This window comes from Ambystoma mexicanum, chromosome 7q, assembly GCF_040938575.1.
Source record: "Ambystoma mexicanum isolate Mex_15411 chromosome 7q, UKY_AmexF1_1, whole genome shotgun sequence".
Taxonomy (NCBI): domain Eukaryota; kingdom Metazoa; phylum Chordata; class Amphibia; order Caudata; family Ambystomatidae; genus Ambystoma; species Ambystoma mexicanum.
In genome coordinates this window covers 1,023,678,538-1,023,699,719 of record NC_090941.1, presented here as the reverse complement: position 1 = coordinate 1,023,699,719, position 21,182 = coordinate 1,023,678,538, and the positions used below count along the sequence as shown (strand labels likewise).

At 45.3% G+C, this 21,182-nt stretch overlaps 1 protein-coding gene across 1 annotated transcript in view; it reads left to right on the top strand.

Annotated features, from left to right (window-relative positions):
- INPPL1 (inositol polyphosphate phosphatase like 1) overlaps window positions 1–21,182 on the top strand; it is a 1,017,870-nt gene that overhangs the window by 473,614 nt on the left and 523,074 nt on the right. The window contains exon 3 of the mRNA XM_069640289.1: window positions 12,263–12,413. Within this exon, the coding sequence (XP_069496390.1) occupies window positions 12,263–12,413 (151 nt within the window). The remainder of the gene's footprint in view (window positions 1–12,262; window positions 12,414–21,182) is intronic.

The following is a 21,182-nucleotide window of genomic DNA, read 5'->3' as shown; positions in this document are numbered from 1 at the left end:
TTTGTCACAAAAAATAGTACTGCCAACTTTTTATCCTCCTCCTCCTCTGGGCAAGGAAGAGGAGAGATTACACAGACTAGTAGATCCCAAAAGGGCTCTTAGTTTTTACATCTCTAGGATGGCTAAATTGAGACAAGATGACCAACTGTTTGTGGGTTACATTGGTCAAAAATTAGGCTTATCTGTAACAAAACAGACCAAGTTGAATGCTACAGATTAGCGGGAAAAGAACCACCAGATGGGCTTCGTGCCTATTCTACAAGGGGAATGGCTACTTCTGCGGCTCTAAAGAGGGGAGTCCCGGCAGCAGACATTTGTGCAGCTGCAACCTGGAAAACAATACATACCTTTGTTAAACATTATTGTTTGGACACTGCCTCCTCCAACGAGGGTTTATTTGCAAAGGCAGTTCTGCATTCTGTCCACGAAAACTGAAATGATACTCCCACCTCCAAAAATTGATACTGCTATGGGAGCCTATCACAAGATGAGGAATACGTGGGAGGACACAATCCATTCGAAGAACAAGTTACTTACCAACTGTAACGTTCTTTCGACTGGATGTTCCTCCCACGTATTCCTCATCGACCCTCCCATCCAACCCCACAGTACAGTTTACGTGTTCTTACACTTTCCTCTCACGAAGAATGTATCGGTCATGGGACACGCCTGGGTGTTCCTCCTATATATATTTCATCGAAAAAAACAGAACTGAAGCAACGGGCGCGGCTCGAGCTACTTATACCATCGGTGACGTCGACAGAGTACGGAGTACGTAGAGGGACAATCGACGCCACGACCTCGAGTACAGCGCCCTCTGGCGATAATTTTTTTTTCGGAAGCAGCAAAGCTGGAGATAACGATTTATCACAAGATGAGGAATACGTGGGAGGAACATCCAGTCGAAAGAACGTTACAGTTGGTAAGTAACTTGTTCTTCGGCCCCGGTCCTGAAGTTTGCTCCCCAGCACGTGAGGAGCCGCAGAACTACCCCCCCCCCCAAACCCCCCCCAGCGTCCCCATCCTGCAAACCGTGTTTCTCTTTGACAGTTCAGCCAGCCCAGGAGCACTCCCTCAGCTGGAAAAAACAGCTGAGGGAAGTGCTCAGTGTTTCACTAGGCTGACTCCTCGGCTCCTCCATAATGCGCCATGGGGCCACTGGACCGAAGCCCCCTCATCCTTAATGGATGAGATGCCAGGCTCGGACTGGCCTATAGGGCAATGCCCTAACCAAAAATGCTTTGGGCCCGTTTTTTGGGTCAAAATTGACCACTTTGTTGGCCAATATGGACCGGTTTGATGAGTTACTTCACTATGTAGTTAGTAGTTTTGACCATTGTTGCCGAATAAGAATAAATATTCTTTAAATATCACAATTTGCTTACATTTTAACAAAAAACACCCCCGTTGGATACTATTCAAACAGTCTGACACTAAAGGAATAAATTGCAATTTGCAACACGGGCCCCTTTTTCACTGGTGCCCTCGACAGTTTTATGCTCCAGGAAAAAAAGCTTTTAATTTTTGTAAATTGCAAGCTGGGGTCTCGCGGCACCCCGCACTCCTGGGAATGCGGCTGCGCGCCTCACAGTTTGAAGACCTCTGATCTAGCCTGACTTCTAAGTGCTTTACTGCTATCGTGCCAGTGTCGAGACAATAGTCATTTGATCCAGTGTTTAGTGGTGGTTGAGTCTGTTTTGAGATGGAGCACTCTGTGGGTCAAGTTGGTGCTTGAGACTACTCAAGTAGATAGGACCCAACAGCTCGAGTCTGCAAATCCTGTTGCCTCATCTACAAGGCTGTCATCCTGAAGGCCCCAAGCTACCTCACTCAGAAACTCAGCATCTCCGGAGGCCTGCAATCTTCCTGAAGTAAGGAAATGTGCAGACTTCAATTTCGACTGTGCAGGAATGAAGGAACCAGAAGCCAGGCCTTCTCGGTCTATGCTCCAAGACTCTGGAGCCTCCTCCCCGTCAACATCAGACATGTCCCCATCACTTCTACAGTTGAGGAAAGAGCTCAAGACCTTCATGGAACGGTTCCTCCTTAACACCTAGGTCCACACACTCTGTGCTCCCCACCTTTCTTCGAGACTCAGTGATCTGCTCCCCACCGTCTCCCCCCGGTTGCTTATAGAGCTCGTGCTGCCAATTGACCTCCCCTTTCGCTCCCTGCTGCTATTTTCTTAGCTTCCCGCACTGTGTTCTTCCCTCTATGATTGTAAAGCGCTCTGTTGCTTCCCGAAGCCAGGTCCGCGTTCCATAGATACCCTAATAATAAAATGTGGGTTCAAAACAATGCAGGTAAGTGGGCATTTGAGACTGGCGAGTCGATGGCAGGTTGATTTGGCTTTCACGTCTGGTCAAGATGATGCTTCTGTTGAGTCAAGGCGGGCACTGCCACAGCGTCGGGCTTGCCATCAGCTTGCAGCTGTGATGCACTTCACTGGGTCAAGTCGGCGTCTAAACAGCCTGAAGAAACAGGGAAGCAGTTTGAATTCCTTAGATTGCCAAAAACAGCACCCTGGGTCTAGTAGTGACTCAACGAGAGTTCAGCATGGTTGAGCAGGCTTGGTGATGTCCAAGCTGCTTCTGGGTTGCTGACATTGACAATCCATGGTCTCCAGGAACAAAGCGAGTCCTTTGTTCCTGCCTTCCACTCCAGGTTGGTTGTCTGGCACCTTCCGGGCAGCCTTCACCGCCATTAAGCGGGATTCTGGTTTCAATGCACATGAATGGACCACTGTTTACCAAGGTGACGCAATATAGCACGATGTGGCTGTATAACGAGGTGACCCCAGTGGCTACCATGACAACAAAAAACTGGTGTTGCATGGAAAAAAATTTTTAAAAAACTAATTGTCAAACAAATACCAAGAACATGTAGTGAAACTAACTCCACATAATAAGGATAGCCTAACAAAGCAATCCAAAACTTGGTATTTGTGGGTGTAATTCCTTTGAGGTGTGATATGTTTGAAGTCACAGCCCTCTTTTTAACAAAGCACTAGTTTGCGCTTTATTCTGTTCTATGCATTATCACATGAATTCAGATGGTTTGTAGCTTAATTGTTTTTGTATTGATATTGATTTGATTGTCATATGTTGTATATAACAGCATAATTACATTTATTTTTTCATCATTTTTTCTTATTGCTTTGTTCTGGGATTCAGTTGGTGCCATGCCTATTGAGGGCTTGAGCAGTAAGCTTTGACAATTATTTTTTTTTAATTTATCCCATGCAACACCAGTTCTTCTATTGTCATGTTGTTCCTTATCCCAGGTGTCAATGAGTTATGGGGTTTGCCCGCCGCCTTGTTCAATTATAATCACAGTAGCTGCCATGACATACCTAGCTATGGCTCCTATTTACAGTTTAAAGTGACACTAGGCTGACTAGGATACCAAATTATGTGTTGACCCAAAGGTGCAAGTGATTAATAAGCCACCTCTTCCTGTTGGAGCTTTGTGTTGTAGCAGCTGTCAGGAATGCACATGTGACAGTTTAACCTGAGGGTGGTTGCCTGAGATGTCAGGAGCCGGTCACATCTAAGGCACATAAGCACACTATGCTTTTGCCATGGATCATTCTGAAAGTGAGTCTCTGATTAGCAGGCCTCCCTTTCAGAAACTGAATTACCTGCATCATTTTATTAATAAAAACCAAGAGCTAAGGCTTTTTCCGCTCTTGGCACTGTCACACCATGTCCATCAGGGAGCCGAGATTTTCCAAAGCAGAGGAGCTTGATTACCCGTTCTACAGCTTATGCGAGGTCAATAGATCAATTACACAGTGGTTGGCAAAGTAAGAATGAATGAGTTACGCTTCTTTTCTATTAATATATTTTCCTGCCTCGTGTGTGTGTGTCTGGAAAGCACAGACGCTGTTGCTCTTGGCAGGAGTAGCGTGCGTGGAAATATTTATAGACCAACACTGAGGCCTTTGTGGCGCCCTGGCTGATGGAAAGAGCAACTGTGCAGAAGGGGAAGGGGGCTTGGGCAAGAAGAAATGTAGCATTTGTGCAGAGCCTCCCTCTAGCCTCCCCCGTGGGAAGCCCGCAGTGCCCTCTGCCCAGTAGAAACCGAAGTTATTTATCTTTTACCAAGTGGTTTTTATTTGTTCAGCAGAAGTGATATGGGATTTGTAGAGCATGTGTACTCCAGCGGTGGCCGCTTAGTGCTGGATTAGGGGATAGGAGTGATTTTGAAAAGGAGTAGATGGGTTTTTATGTTACATTTAAATATTGGAAAATGTTTGGATTCTCAACTATTCGAAGGCAAATAGTCCAATGGTCAAGATAGCTGAATGCTTTTCTAGAGTGCGAGAGGCAAGCCAGGGACTGGTATGTGGATCTGAGCTTACCTGATGGGGTGGGGGGGTGGAGGGGATAAGGGAGAATGTAGTGATGAAGACATTAGGCCTGTGACAGTGAATGGCGCTATTACCTTGGGGCAACCAGACGTGGTCTCCCAGCTCACTGTACTCAGAGAGGCGGAGCTCCACCTCACTGATGAGGCCCAACAAGGCTGAAACACGTGTATGCGGTTGCTGTTGGTACTCTTGTTCAGAGGGGAATTGCCATAGCATTTCGTTGCTGGACTGCCCATGTGGGCGGGACAAAGACTGATATGCAAATGGATATTTCTGATCTGTGAAAGGTACAGTGAGCAAACAGCAGTGGCAGCAAACTCATCTCAAAGTGGGGAAAAAAACCACAGAACAGGTTATCATGCCATGTTCTTTCTGGAGAGGAGCGCCTGCTACTTTTTTTGAAATGGTGCTATGAACAGTGCAGTGTAATTCCCGGCGAGCTCGTCTAATACGAGCACTCTACTTTATTTGTAGTGTTTGCCTAGCGCCACATTTTGAAGTTGTTGCAATTTCTTTAAAGAGTAAGGTGGAAGTCCAAGATACAGTGTGTTGGCATTATCTAGTCTGCAAAACGCCAAAGTTACCACTCCTGAGATTTTGTTCCTCTGATCCATATACAGGAAAGCCTGTTTTACAGTTTGTAAATTAAAATAAAGCCTGAATGTGTCGGAGTGATCTGGTTGAATAGAAAACTCCCTAGATTTGCAAGGGAGGAATACCTGGGTAAATGTGACCTGGTGAGAGATGATGGGTTGCCCAAAGATGAGACTCAGTTTTGCCCTTGTCCCTTTCATTATGTCCCTTCAGTTCCACACGCCTTCATGGCCTGTTCTAAGTTCCTTCCCTGTTTTGCCATTGACAACCATAGGCACACACACCACTTTGGTACCGGGTACAAGATGATGACAAAACACCACTTTGGTATTGAGACGAAGAAGAGGGATACTGGGTACCAAGATGAAGATAATACGCTAATGAGTGGAGATCGCCTACAACGGAGAAAGACTGTGCAGTATAAATATCCCTCTCGGGTGTCAACTAAAGAGAAGAGGAAACGAGCAGGAGAAGCAGTTTGAAGCAGATCTGGAAAAGCAAGAGGACACCAGCCCCATCGTGGGTCCTAAGAGGGTATTTTCCTCTCGTCCCCTTTGCAGAGCTTGCGTAGTGGAAAGCCGAGATGGTGAAAGACGCCGAATTGTCTCTGTGGGCTTGATTGTACCAGGGACGTTGGGGAGGCAAGGTGGCTCGAATCCAGCATGCCGGAAGCGACAGCGACCCGACAGACGTCGGGTGCCTGGCTGGGAGGAGCTACACGTGTCGAGATCCTATGCTCACCAAGCGGAGCATGGAGAAGCAACTTACCCGGTGAGTTTGAAGCAAGCGAGCGACGCCCAGGTGCTCCGATGTTGTTCACATGTGCTGCACAGATCACTTCACTCAACTTGGCAATAGTATAAGAGAAAATGGACTATGTTTTGCTATTGGGCCAGTGACAAGGGTCCGGACCCTGTCACCTGTCTGGTTGACGTACCAGCTTTTTAAGCACACCAGGTGGATACTTGCCGCTCTTAGTTGGCAGCCATTGGGGCTTACAAGAATACCCCTGAGCATGTGTTTTCTGCGGCCCATCTTAAGGCATAGGTTGCACCCGGTCTGGGACCCCAATGTGGTTCTTGCAATTTTGCAGCGCAAGCCTTTCGATCTGATGGCCTTTGTGGACATCCGCTTGGTGGCACTAAAGACAGTTTTACTGTTGCTCTCACCTCTGTGTGTAGGGTTAGTGATCTGCAGGCGTTCTCCTTGTGCAAGCCCTTTGCCATGGTTCACGACGACGAGATCATCTTGTGCACTCACCCAAACCTTTTGCCCAAGCTGCTTCCATTTCATCTGAATCAAGAGATCTGCCTGCTGGTGTTTTTCCCGAAACCATAGTCTGTTGCAAAGAGGACCCTGCATTCCTTGGACCTCAAGAGGGTCCTCAAGTTTGATCTCTCTCATGGGCGAAATCATGCAGGAAGTCTGAGGCATTGTTTGTGATTTTTGGGTCTCCTCCCCTGGCTCTCAGGCTTCCAAGGTGTCCATCACCCGTTGGATGGTTTAGGCCATTTCGGAAGCGTATATGGCCATGGGCAGACTTGTTCCAGGGGGGATTCATGCCTATGCCCTAAGAGCCAAGGCCACAGCTATTGTGTTTCAGAGGCATGCTTCTTGGGATGTCATCAGCAGGGCAGCTGCATGGCCTCTCAGTCAGCCTTCTGTAAGCACTACTCACTGGACACCAGCACAAGACGTGATGCAGAGTTTGGTTGGACAGTTCTGAAGAACCTTTTTGCTTTTTCCTAGATGTGAGGCAGGTTATCACAGCTCCACCCTATGTTCTTGTTCAGTGGAATCACCCACAAGGATGGAGGAAAGGGGACGGGACGCATGAGAAATTACAGTAACTCTCCGTAGTGACTAGAGTACTTGTAGTCCATAGTCCCCTTTCCTCCATACGTCCCACTAGCCTTCCCCCGCCAGTATGCCATTGGCATAATACTCACAAAAAATAAAAATACTCCCAACAAAATATAGGAAAAAGACCTGTAGAATTTTGAGCCCCTACTTTCACCCTCACAGCTCCATCGATGTATGGACCAGTCGTGCGTGTAGTACCACAAGAAGAAACTACGACTATTTTAACGGCCTGATTGTAAGAATTAAACATGTATCATTTAATGTGCATGAATAACTAGGTGCAAAGAAATAAATATTATAAAAACATTTCTGTTTTTCAGTTAAAACCTATTTTTACTTGTTTATAAAATACTCTCATTGGGAAATGGACTTACATTTTTTAGTCCCTAAAAAAAATAATTTGACGCCCAACTTTAAAAAATAGGGAGTTAAATACTCGGACTTCCAAATCTTATCTGGAGCACTGAGATTACATATTCGATTTAAGAGAAATGCACTCGCCCATAGCAACAGATGACTTATTTAAATGTCATTTCTGTAAAATGGTGCATGTCACTACACACCCGCTGTGTTGGCACACTGCTGCCACCCAGAGGGCCAGCCATGTACACGAAAACTTGTATTTGACATTTACTGCAAAGTAAATGCTCAATAAAAGTTTCAAACATCCCTTGCAAATGGTACTCGTCCTTCATAAAATCTTCTCGACTATACGAGTGGGCAAAAAGACTTTGCGAGCCCTAGATGACTGTCTGTAAAATAAAGTTTAGCTGCATGAATGAACACAAATAGATATGATAAAAACGCTCAGAAAAGAAATTGTTCATTTGTCTCCTGCACGTGCCAATATGTAATGCAATCATAAAGCAAAGCGACCTCTGGAGGCTAGCTACTGTGTGGGGTACTACAGTAGATCTGTAGATGTACAGAGGGGATGGAACTATTGATCACTACTTTGCGTAAATCTCTAGTTAGCTTTGTGTATTCATTGTGTAAGAGGAAAGAACAAGACTAAGCAGAGTGGATGGTGTAGCAAGCAGAGAACTGGGCAAATTATGTGGAATATTGTAGTTTGTGATCATCTCCCTTTAAGTGAAGCTGGTATAAGGCAACAGGGTGATAATATAGAATGTCAGGATTATGGGATCGCTCATGGGTTGAGCACCAGTTGCACAAATGTATGCAACCAGAGTGTTAACCAGAGAACTCCTTACTCACACCGCATTGTCCAACCCAAATTCAGACTCCCGCGAGCAGGTGACTCCAGTTTCCTGTACTTGGCAGCCAAACACTGGAACGTCCTACTGGCTGTGCCGAAAAGCCGTGAAAACCTAGCTATTTGAATAATCTGCCTGATTATACTGTATATACTGCACTTTCCTTCCTTGATGTTGTTTTGTAATCCTGACTAACAGCGCCTCGATGCCCCCGGCTGTTGTGCGCTTTATTAGAAGTTAAATATATAAATAAAGAACTAGGTTTACCATCAAAAGCATTTGATCGTGTGATCATGTACATTTTCAAAAGTGTTCACTCGTCAATATAATGCATCTTGCCCAACAAAATGAAATATGGTTGACACTGAGATTTAGATACTGACCTAAACTTTACTGTAAAACATAAAGATGATGCAGTGTTTTACTGTATCAACACTGTAATTATGCATTACGTAACAACTTAGATTTTAGGAATGTAATTGCACGACTGTTTTTAAACAAAATATAACGTTAACAAATACTGGTCTTTGGCACATCGGATATAGAAAGCTTAATAGCATTATCACTTAAAGTATCATCCCGATTACTTCTGGTTTTCAATTATTTGAAAAAGAAAGAGACATTCTTGCCTAGCACTCCCACACAGGCCTTCTGCACTTAAGAGGGTAGGACATGATCACTGCTGCACTTTCTCTCCATTAGCACTTGAAATGAACAGAGAAAAGAGGGTGCAGAGCAATCCAAGGGCAAGAGAGGAATGCGGGCCGAGCTGTGCTTTCATTGAACAGGGCAATTTAAATAGCTAGCTTTGCTACACAAGTGTCAATTTGATTAGCAAACCTATGCAACACTGCTCATGTTATGCCTTGCAATTATAGGAACAATTGTTGCAGAAATATTGCCCATTCCACAGGCCAAGTGAAAGAGTGATAGTATGTGGGGGAGAGAAGTAGGTGTGTAGTAGGTGAGTGGGATAGATGAAGTTGGAGATCCTGCAGGAACGTGAGTGTCCTGTTTCAAGGGTGCGTATGTGCATGGGTGAGGCGGGAGATGGGGAAGGTGCAAAGTGAGGCAGAAGTTGAACCGAGAAGTCCATGAAAGAAGGGAAGGAGAAGAGTGAGTACAAGGAGGAATGGAGCAAAGGGGAAGGTGCATGATGGAGGCTAGAAGAAATAGCTAAGTGCAGATGGTGAAGGGTGCATCCCGAGAGAGAGAGGGGTTATGTGGGTAAGTAGAATGGGAAGGGGTCAAGGTTGGCTGAGTAGAAGCAGGTGCAGGTTTTGAGTTGGGCTAGAATGGGACTGTAATTAACCAAACGACAGTTAACTATCCCAAAACAGGCAATGTTCCTCGAGTCCTGTGTAGTTACAGCAGCTCTGTGGTGAATGACTAGTTAATCGGTTGAAGGATCCACATGTGTTCAAGGGTGTGATAAATGCCTATATAATCCTAAATCTATAGATCGGAGAAAGCTACGACCATCAAATAATAGGACAGTCCTAGTGGTGTCTTGTCAAAATAAAAGGGCCTATACTAAAAAAAAACCTATTGCCAATCCTTACCACTAATTTACAAATAATGTGGAGTAATGTTCATGAAAAAGAAAGAAGTGTTCACAAAATATGTCAGGATGCTCAGGCCGTTGGCCTCACTTCCCCAGGTTTTCAGCACGGTGGGTCACTCGAGCAAAGCACAATCTGGCTACTGCGGCACAAGGATACAGTTCCATTTTCCCAGTTCAGGACCTTCTGTGTCCAAGTCTCTTGACTTCTTGTAAGTCTCTTGACGAGAGAGGGCCTGCTGTACCAAAAACAACACTCAAATGTTCTTTTCCTTTTCACCAGTATTCAACTTGGGTGTTTACCCTGGATCCCCCTCAGCCAGGCTCAGAACCTTTTCTTAACAAAAGTTCAACATTGGACCCATCTCGTCCGGGCTCAGATCCCTTTCTTTCATTCAATTAGTCTCCGTCAGCCGGGCTCGGACCAATTGTGATGTACATTAAACTATCGAAGTGTGCCAAATGTGCACAGGGTTTAGATTGACCCGTTGCATGACCACTTCGATCTCAATATTTCTTTCTCGTCTTTAAAACACTCCCAGATAGTTTATTGACAAGCCACCTCCAAATATGATTGGACAAAACCTCTTCAAAGAAATCCCATCTTTTCCCAATTCTTCCATTTTCATTGGTCAGGCTTATCTTCATTATTATCTTTAGATCATATTCAAAACACACCTCTTCTTGGGATTTGTCTGTAGTAGGTCATAACTTCGGTGCATGGTTAAACATTAGTATTGAAAACATAATTCATTGCAAACATTAACTAGCCTAAGACCTTTTAACTTTAAGTATGATTGTACATGGTCCTGCTGACGTGTTTTGGCAAATAGAGGAAGGTCTGCACAAACAGGATTTTCTGTGAACTACAGATTGCTATCTCCATTCCACAGACTCCTGGCGCCTTAAAGACCTACTTTTATACGGCCACATACAACCTCTGATGACCGGACCCTGGTCTCAGGCCTCATGTTTATTACCACCAAACAAATGACTAACCCCCTCTAAAAATTTGAATACAAAAGGCAAGATAACCTCTGTTACCTTGCAAGGGCTGTAACCCTTTCCCTCTTCATACAACCTTATTACTAAGTAACTAATTATCTTCTCTGTCAAGAATGTCCTTGCTACTTAGAATGCATGTTGAACAGCTAACCATGTAGCAAAGCATTAACCAATTTATTCTCCTCTTCCGCGCTATGCACTCTTTATGTATAAGAGAAAGAATATGAGACCAGAAGTGGGATTGGCTGAAAACAGTGAGAATTGTATTGGCATTGGTGCCAGTTTGATATATATGTAGTAGCTTCTCAAATTAATCAAACACAATAAATTCAGACATTTGATACTGCTGGAGATCTGCATGTTCATTTTCTTCACAGGTTATCAACTCAAGTGTTTAGCATGATGCACAGATAACGTTTGGCTAGTGAACATGTAGATCTCCAGCAGTATCAAATGTCTGAATTTATTGTATTTGATTAATTTGTGCAGCTACTACATATATCAAACTGGCACCAATGCCAATAAAATAATCACTGTTTTCAGCCAATCGTTCTCATATTTTCTCTAACAAATTAAGAGTGTTTAGCGCGGAAGAGGGCAATAAATTGGTTAATGCATTTTTCATAGAGGAGGGTTGGGGTAACCCACCAATTCCACCTGAACTGCAGCCACGCATAGTCTACTTACTAATTCCAACTTCCAAGCTTATCCCCAGGGAAGGCCTTAAGCACACTGCAATACTAGGTACCCCACTCATATTTCACATGTAGCAAGACACCCCATTGTATGGATTTGTGTTTGTGCTGCACTTGCAGTTTTAATATTGTATCTTTCGCGAAGATCTAATATGTATACATTCTAAATAGTTGTAACATATAATTAACTCCCTTCGATTCATATGGATTTGCAACACTATCCCAGTTTGCTGCCATCCCCCGTCATCAATCTAGTTTGCGCAACATGAATCCCTTGTAATAAAGAGGACCCCCCTTCACCGCCCGACAGTACCTGCAGTCATTTCATGAACGTTTCTCACAAACGCTTCTTCAGCTGCCCTGTTTTCTTTTCTTTAGTAGCTCTCTTTGCCTTGTCTAATAGTCTTCAAATGCCCTGATATCTTTCTCGTCCCATTCAGATTCCTGTCTCATAGAGTTGGTGTCAAGTGCTTGTAGTCATTTTTTCTACTTGTCAGAACATTTGCAAGTACTTTCTGACTCAGACTGCAAACTATTGGCGTGCATAGCCATTGGTGCTCTAGTAGAAATCCCCATTCGTGGAACAGTCAGGGAGTTGGTCACTCTGCAGACAGCTGTAGCTCTCCATTTTGCTCTCCTCTTGGGCAAGGAAGTTGACTGGCATTCATCGTGGACTTTGTTCTCCTCCTTTAGAGTGCCCAAAACAAACATCTCCAAGTTCAGCTCAGTGCTGCGTGTAGGCTGCTTCTGGTGCTGCTAATGGGCCACGTAGCCAGCTGATGAAGCATTTTGGTATATATATTTAATTTCTGATTTCTATCACAGCAATGACTAAAACCAATTATCTAGATAAAACCATGAACACATTGCTAAGTCTGCTGAGATCGGAAACATAAAATGTTCTCTGTTTGCTACAACTCCATGGTCTATTAATTTCTTGTATCCTCTTTTGCAGACCTCCCAAGGAGTCCAGGTGAGACGCTTCAAGTCCTTGAGCGAGCTGATCACACTGTACCTGCAGCCGGGCCAGGGACTGGTCTGCACGCTGCTCTACCCCGTCGAGAGGGAAAAAGATAAAGATAACAGCGAGGACCGAGACTACTCAGGTACACACCCTCTTACCTCCACACAAACCTGCTCTCCTACCAAACCTAAACTAGGCCTTTGGAATGCCCTAGTAAAACCATTCACTCTCACTGACCACTTTGGCTCCTACCATCACAAACCGATGGCAGTAACCCAAACGTGGATCCCTTTTCTTGACACTGCCCTTTGTACTGACTGCACTACCTCCTCCAACTCCTCTCCACTAGCCAAAGAAGGCAGTGGCATCAGTCTGATCATCAGGGACACATTTCTGCCCCCACCACCTCACTCCAATCCCCCAAACCTTGTCCCTTGTCTTTTAGACAGATCACCTTAATTAGCTATTGGCCATCTGACACCATCAAACTCTTCTTTTCTCATCTTGACCTAGTGCTCGAAACGCTACGGGTGATGTCCCTGCTCTTATATGTAACCTCACATCGCTAAGATGACCAAGGCTCATCAAGAACCACTGAGGTTCACGCTCTATGGCGTCTTTGGTCGATGTACACAACCTACTTACCCACTAGGTAGCTTCTTATTCTACTTATTTCATTTGTGTGTTCTCATTTTACCAGTGTCCCTCGAAGTACTAACACATGCACTTCACATAGTTGACAACATGACCCGTTCAAATCTGTAGGTGCTTATCCAGTGTTTTTCTTTGTTTGCATTCTGGGACTTGTAGTACAAGTTTTATAATGGGGAAAAGTGGAACTAAAAGTCCCAGAATGCAAAGAAAAGAAAACCTGGACGGTATAAGCACCTACAGATTGGAATGGGTCATGTTGGAATGTATGCCTTCATTATCTGAGTCCCCCGTCTATTCTCTCTTCCCCTTCCTTCATCTGTCACCAAAAGAAAATTCACACCTGACACCATGGATCTCTATCTGGACCAAATCAGAACCTCCCACCTAGCACTCTCTCTCACTTGCTCACTGTATTGACCGTGCCTTTGTAGAGTCACGCAGCCATGGCTGCTCTCATTGAGCAACACTACCTAGATCACTTTTTCATTATTTCTTGCCCTCAAGTATAGATCATTCCAGCTGTTCAGCGGCTGACTGCTTCTGGACTTTTGCTGCTGGAACAAAAATGCACCTCTGGTCTCCCAAATACCCCCAAAGACCTCAGTCCTGGCCTCACCACTGCTCTTGACTCTGCTAAATCCGATTAGTACATTAATCTCAAAATCCTCTCTCCATTTGCTCCCCTATTAGTTGTTCATGACCCTTCAGGCCACCTTTGACCATTCCTCCACCTCTGTCTGTTAATGCCTTTGCCTACTATCTCTCCTCTAAAATCTTAAGTAACCCTTCTACTCCCCCTTTAATCCTATTCTCTCCACCACCCCGCCTTCCCTATCACACTTCTCTCCTAGCTGTACTGCTGAACTAAAACCTATCCTGCTCTCGCCGCCAACCCATTCTACACTCCTATTGAACCATTTGCACCACCACTGGTGAAAGAGCTTACACCAGTTACCTGCTCTCGTTTTTACTCCTTTCAAACTCTATCAGCTGACATTTTTCTAGGCTGCTGCAAGGTATTCACATCATTTCCTTCTTTAAGAAACCTACTGCTGACCCTAAAAAGCCCTTTTTCTGCTGCCCTATCTCTCTGAAATTGGTGTACATGTCTACAACTACATTGTCAACTACCTTGACACTAATGCTCTGTGTGGCCCTCCCCAAGCCTCTGTGTGGCTCCATTCTGCAGCACACACCACTGGGGCTGCTTTCACTTGTGTCTCTAACTTTCTTATTACTTGCTCACCACTCCCATGTCTCTTCTATACTCCTACTACATTTCCCTGCCATCTTTGAGACTGTGGATCATCGCTCTCTCTCTCCTCCAAACTCTTTCCTCTCTTGACTTACAAGAACACTGTACTCAAATGGGTCATGTCCTATACCTCCAACTACTGTGAGGAGTCAGGAATGAAACTCGGACACAGTGGGTTCATATGTTTGGCCATAGACTTTTTTTTAAACAATAATGGATTTGGAAAAAGGCCCATGTCCCTGCACTAAGAGATTTCCCCTATCGAAACAAAATAAATTGGTCGGTCCTTTGTCACAATGTCCGAAACAACCAGTCCTGTGTCCAAATACCTATTCTGACCCTCACATTCTAGAATAAACTCTAAAGTGAAAGGGAAGTGTGTCTGGCTTTAAAGTGTTCCAATTATCAAAAAAAGTAATGTTTAACTTCAACACAAAGGTTCCAGGTAGATACAATTCACAGTTTAAAAGCATAAGGAGGGGTGTGGGGGTTTAATAGGATGGGAGAAATGAGTATGGTTGGGGGTGAATATGTTACAAAATGCAGTTGTAGACTTGTCACGGAGATGACATCGTATGTTTTGTCTTGCCGCAACTGTTAATAAAGAAAATCATGTTTTTTAAAAAGGGGAATCCCCTTCCCCTGGATTTCTCCTCACTCAATAGCAGTTCCTTGAGTTGCTTTGAATCAACAGAATTGCTATACAAAGTGTCTGGATTGACCAGCTGAATCTTAGTGGAATGCCTGGTGTACTCTGCTACAGGCTTCTTTCTTCCACTCCTGGATATGTTTCACTCACACGCTTTGGTTATCGCTTATTATATCTTTGTCAGGATTTTCTCAGGTAATCCTATTTCATATATTGCCATTCTTGATCATGCCTGGCACACCCTCTTGATGGGGCTTGCCTTGTATGTAAACACTTCTGATTTGCGAATGCCTGGTATACTTCTCCTGCCGGAGCTTTATTTGTATGCAAACCATTTATTCTCATATACTTGTTCTCATACACTTGTAACTTGAAATGCCTGGTATATTCCCATGCAAGTACTTTCCATGCACGCAGTAGGCACTCTTGACAGTCTCTTCTTCTTCTGTTTCTTTCAGACATTTGGTACTCTTTGTTCTGTCTCATTCAGATCATTTATGCTAGCGACCTATGCTTTTGTGCCCTGATTTGCTAAAATCGAATTTAGGTGACCCATTGCCTGTGCACCCTGCTAGTGACCTATGCTTTTGTGCCCTGATTTGCTAAAATCGAATTTAGGTGACCCATTGCCTGTGCACCCTGCTAGTGACCTATGCTTTTGTGTCCTGATTTGTTAAAAACGAATTTAGGTGACCCATTGCCCGTGCACCCCACCCAGGCTGATGCTGTGATTACATTAGAGCACTGCCTGCCAGCGCTGGACTATTGGCTCCCAGTCCACTAATATAATGCTGGCGCTCCTCAGTATCATCATGTTCCCTTTTTGTATAGTCCCTAATGCTGCACTATGCACCAGAGGACATTTCATCAAGATTGGCGAAGGATTAGTTAGACCAGGTTGCCCACGCCACTTCCCCATCCCCTGCCCCACCCTTTTCCTCCCCACACACCCCCCTTTCCCCACACCATCTCCTCAGCCCCACATCTCACCCAACACCATCAAGAAGGTAGCAACCTCAGACCTTCCATGCCGTAGCCCCAACCCGCCTATATACAATTACACCATACCTATCAGCATCAACCACACAACCACTCCCATCCTGGGTATTGAAAGATTCAATAGACTTATGTCTAGAACTAAAATGCCCCCACGAGCTACTTCACTCACCACCACGCCCAATACGCTGACCAAACCAAACACCACGCCCATTAATTTCCAACACAAAAGCCTCCACAACACACCACTCCAACACCAAACCAATAACATAACCACTGTTCCTCCCCCCATCGTAGATAACACACCACCCCCTGCGCCCCCCCCCCCAGTCTCAAAACTGCACTCATTAATGCCCGCTCACTAGGTGCCCATGCTATAGATATACATGACCTCATTGAGGACCAACACCTTGATATGCTGGTGGTTACCGAAACCTGGCTTCACCCAGCAGCAGGACCACTTCTAACCCTTGCTATTCCCCCAGGATTCAGCATCCTGAGAACAGACAGAACAAATACCCAAGGAGGCAGAGTCGCCATAATAGCCAAAACCACCCTAGAAATCAGAGCTTGCCCAATAGAACAGATACAAGGTTATGAACTCCTACTAGTCAAGTATACCTCCAACCCCAAAACCACTACCAACTTACTAGTGGTGTACAGATCACCCAATAAAAACACACACCCTGACTTGGACTTCCCACTATTCCTAACGCCCCTCATCAAGCCTAAAACTAAATGCATAGTCCTCGGAGACTTTAACCTAGGTTACAATGACCCCTTGGACTCGGAAGCATCTACATTTTATACAGCCATGTCAGAAATGAATTTCGTACAACTGGTAGATAAACCCACCCACTCAAAAGGAAGAAACCTAGACTGGCTTCTCACTCTTAACTCTCTAGTCACCATTGACTCCATCCTCCCAGTCAATTGGTCAGATCATTATGTAATCAATTTCACTATAGACAACGGCAGTACAGAGCACATCACCCCTAAAAAACCAGAAACATTTGAAACTAGAAATATCAAAAAGCTCTCCTCCGACAAAATCACCCCAGAACTGAGTGCTGCCTTTGCCCATACGGTTCTAGGCACCAACAACCCCTCCTATCTAGCTGACCAATACCAACAAGGCCTTACCCAAACCATCAACCTACTTGCTCCCATCACCACCAAAATCCGTAGACCTGATAAACGCTCCTGCTTTTGGTTCAATGAGGAGCTTGTAACCTTAAGACGCACAAAAAGATCACTTGAACACCTCCATAAGAAAAACAACACCCCAGAATCGGCATCAGCCTTCGCTGAAGCCAACAAAACCTATTAATCAGCAATAATCACCCAAAAAGCCAATGCCCTCAACCTCCACATTACGAATGCGGCCTCAGATAGTAAAGAACTCTTTACTATCCTTAGAGAACTCGAAAGCCCTCGTCAAACTTCAGCACCCTCTAAAGCTAGCAAAGACTGGTGCACCACTATTCAAAACGCACTCTCATCTAAAATCCTCCTACTACAAAACAAAATTGATAGTAAAAAAACACTCCTAGCTGACAAATCTCCACCCACTATATCAATGACCACATGAAATGTCACTACTGGCCCCCCATTTCAATTCACTCCAGTGATTAACAAAGAGGTATTCGACACCATAATGAAACTCAAGGCTTCCAACTGCAAGGAAGACCAATTCCCCGCCCATCTAGTGAAACTATGCGCCCCCACTCTCACACCTATCATCACTGAATTCATCAACGCCTCTTTTCTCACAAACGCAGTCCCCACTAGTATCAAAAAAGCTTGGGTGACACCACTTCTAAAAAAAACTTCCCTGGACCCAACAATACCCACTAATTACCGACCCATTACAACGGTCCCATTTCTCCTAAAAATAATCGACAAAATAGCCTACTGCCAAATCCAGAACCACTTGGAACAACATCACTTACTAGGAGACCGCCAGTCAGGATTCCGTCCCAACCATAGCACAGAGACAGTCCTCCTTGATCTGAAGATCCAAATGGATGCCACCAGAGAAGCAGGTAAACTCTGCCTGCTGATGCTCTTGGACCTCTCAGCAGCCTTCGATCTGGTTGATCACGATAAACTCTGTAACACTCTAGCAAACAATTTCAACCTAGCACAGAACGCTACCAACTGGATCAAATCTTTCTTGGCTGACAGGACTTCCAGAGTATCCATCGGCATAGAATCAGCAGACCCAGTGCCTGTCCCTGCAGGTGTGCCGCAAGGCTCCTGCCTATCCCCTACTTTGTATAATGCCTACACCAAGCTATTATTTGCAGCCTTGGATGCCATGGTGTCATCTATACTAATTTCGCCGATGATACCCAAATCCTCATTCCCCTCTCAGGCAATCACGAACAAGACTCCCTCCTGGTTAACCAAATCTACTCACTCATCCAAAACTGGATGGCTAACAACAGTCTCTGTCTCAATGACGACAAAACCGAGCTCCTCATACTAGGCTCCTCCAGCAAAATCAACACCCTTGAGCCCGCTTTCAAATCATTCACCATCGATGGAACCATAATCCCTGTTCTCAAACAAGTCAAGACCCTTGCCGTGTACTTAGATGCAACACTATCCATGTCCAAACAAATAAACATATTTGCTTAGTCCACTTCCTACACCTCCAAACTCATCTCCCTCAGCCGTAAATTCCTCTCAACCAACAACTGTGTCACTCTAGCCAGAGCACTCATACTGTCTAAGCTAGACTATTGCAATATCCTATTCCTTGGCACATCCAAAGCCAATATAGCCAAACTTCAACTCATGCAGAACAAAGCCCTCAGAGCAGCTCTAGGCATCAAAAAATCTGAATATATCTCCAACACCAGAAGAGACCACCACTGGCTCCCCATACAAGCCAGAATTCTATTTAAAACCCTGAGCATCACCCACAAATGTAGGGCCAACAAAGCGCCCAAATACCTCAACAACACTGTCATGATGAAGCCCCAGCCCAGACTCCTCAGGTCCAACAAAAACGTACTCCTCGAAACCCCCAGATACAAAAGAGAGAAAGCAGGGGGCAGTAGCTTCAAAACACTGGCCCCCAGACACTGGAATGCGCTACCCTCCCACATTATGAATGAAACCTCATTCCCCAAATTCAAAAGCCTCCTGAAGACTTGGCTCTTCAACAAGTTCTAACTGAACCAGAGAACCTACCTACCCCCTCCTAGTAACTACTTATACCTGACTGCTTTGTATATTTTGTATATTATTTATTTATTCCTGACTACCCTGCATATTACTGTATATTTTTTGATTGCTACTCCTGTATACCTCTATGTTCTTTCTACGATTGCATTCTCCCATTGTCTGTAACTACGCCGTGGTACCTCCGGGTCTGGGCGTATAACAAATGTAATAAATAAATAAAATAAATAAATTTACTTCTGTTTCCTTTTGTTACCATGGTGGGTATGCACCGGTGTGCCCCTTCCCTTGAGCAGACTCCTCTGCTTACTGTGGTGGGAATTGGCTTTGTCACAGTGAACCGGCAGCGGCCTGTCAGCATCCTGCTTGCTTCTTTTGGGTTCACTGCCTCTGCCATGTGGATCCCATTCCCCTCGTGGCTGTCGTTCGTCTGCTGCATGATCCACTGGGCTCCAGTAGCGCGGAGGCTGCCCTTCGATATAGCTGCATGCCAGGAAGCAGTCCTTCTTGCTCTGACATTCCCGCTGCTTATCAGGCTAGACAGTTAGCCGCCCTCGGTTCCTTTAATGAGCCGGTTGGCTCCATGGACCTTGCTTCTACCTGGCAGTTTCTCTGTAAGCACCGAGCAGACAGGAGTTCTCCAGGCAGGTTCTGCTCATCAGCTGATTGCCCTTTGGAAATGTCCCGCGTGCCAATATGCGCTCGCAACATCTAGAGCGCAGCGTTTTTTCCCTGCCTTTCGTGAACTTCTGTACTCGCCTCCTCTTCCTCGTGGCAGTATTTCCAGCATTAGAAAAAGGAAAGTCAGTTTGTGGTAATTTACAGGTAGAGTCTGAGGAAGTGTCTTTAGTAGATTTTAAGGGGTAATGAGGAGAACTATGACATCATGCCATTAAGGTATGAGGAATAGCAGGGGCATCCTTAAAAGGAAAAGGGGAGTACCATGTCTCAACCGATTTTGTTGTGAGACTCTCCCGCGAGTTGCCTCCCTCCCCATGTCATCTTCCCTCATATAGTCACCCCAGGGTCAGGATTAGGTAGCGGCTGCCGTCCCCTGGCCACATGGGGCAAAACTGCTCCCGGGAAAGTAGTGATGACGCCATCAGATTCATCACACTGCCCTTTAAAAATTCCCTGCAACTCTATCCCCTTCTCCATACCTCATTCCCTGTGGGTTGTCCACAAAATTCAAGCCTATACCCACTCCCTTGTTCACTCTCTTTACTCTGTACACCTCTTGTCACAGCAAACTCATCTCCTCATTCGGCTTCTCCCATCACCCTTTTTTTTCTGTGCTGCTACCAGATTGCCTTCTCCTTCCCTCCTTCACCCATGGAATCTCTAAATGCAACACCAGCTCTCTCTCTCGCTATCTGGCATTGTATGGCACAGGGTTTTCAAGTTACTAAACTTGAGTCTGAAATCATCTTTCTTCTGCCCTCCAATGCCAACATTTTTACCCCATGCCATCTCCTTGCACCCTCATGCCTTTATCTAATGCTTGCAATCTTCGGATCTTCTGACAGTTAACTCCAACTACATAATGTCATCACTACCTCTGTGCCCAGAATCAATCTTCTAAGTATTGGGAAGATCCATGTGAACTTCACCCACAACTCTGATAAAACTCTTTACTCTTACATCCCGTCCCCTTTCCATGCTATCCTAGCCAGGTGCAGGGAGCTCTTCCAGAGATTGCCTCCAGAGGAACTAAAGGACTTTGTCTAGCATCGATCCAAGCCCAAGGTAGGGCCGCTCAATTCCAGCACACCCACAAGGGAGACTCCTTCCCATGGACTCGCCCGCACAGGAGGGACCGCTCAGGTCCTCATACCAGCACGAGTACCAAGGCTAAATCGGCTACCGGCCAGCAGGCCGAGGGGTCAGTTAATCCTCCCGGTGATGGTGTTGAGGGACCGGAAGGTTCTTTTACTGGGTTGTTACCAAAGGGGCCACGCCTTAGTACGGAATCATGTCCGAGGGGGGGGGGGCGCCTTTACGTAGTTATACCAGCAGATCTGCTGAGGGCGAAACGCCTACCCAGGACTCGGCCTGAGGAACAGGGCAGGCCTCATGATCCACACTCAAGAGTCCTGGACGGGGCTGGGCCCAGTGAGCCAAGCAAGCAACACGACGAGGCATGTGGAAGGCAGCTCGACAGAATG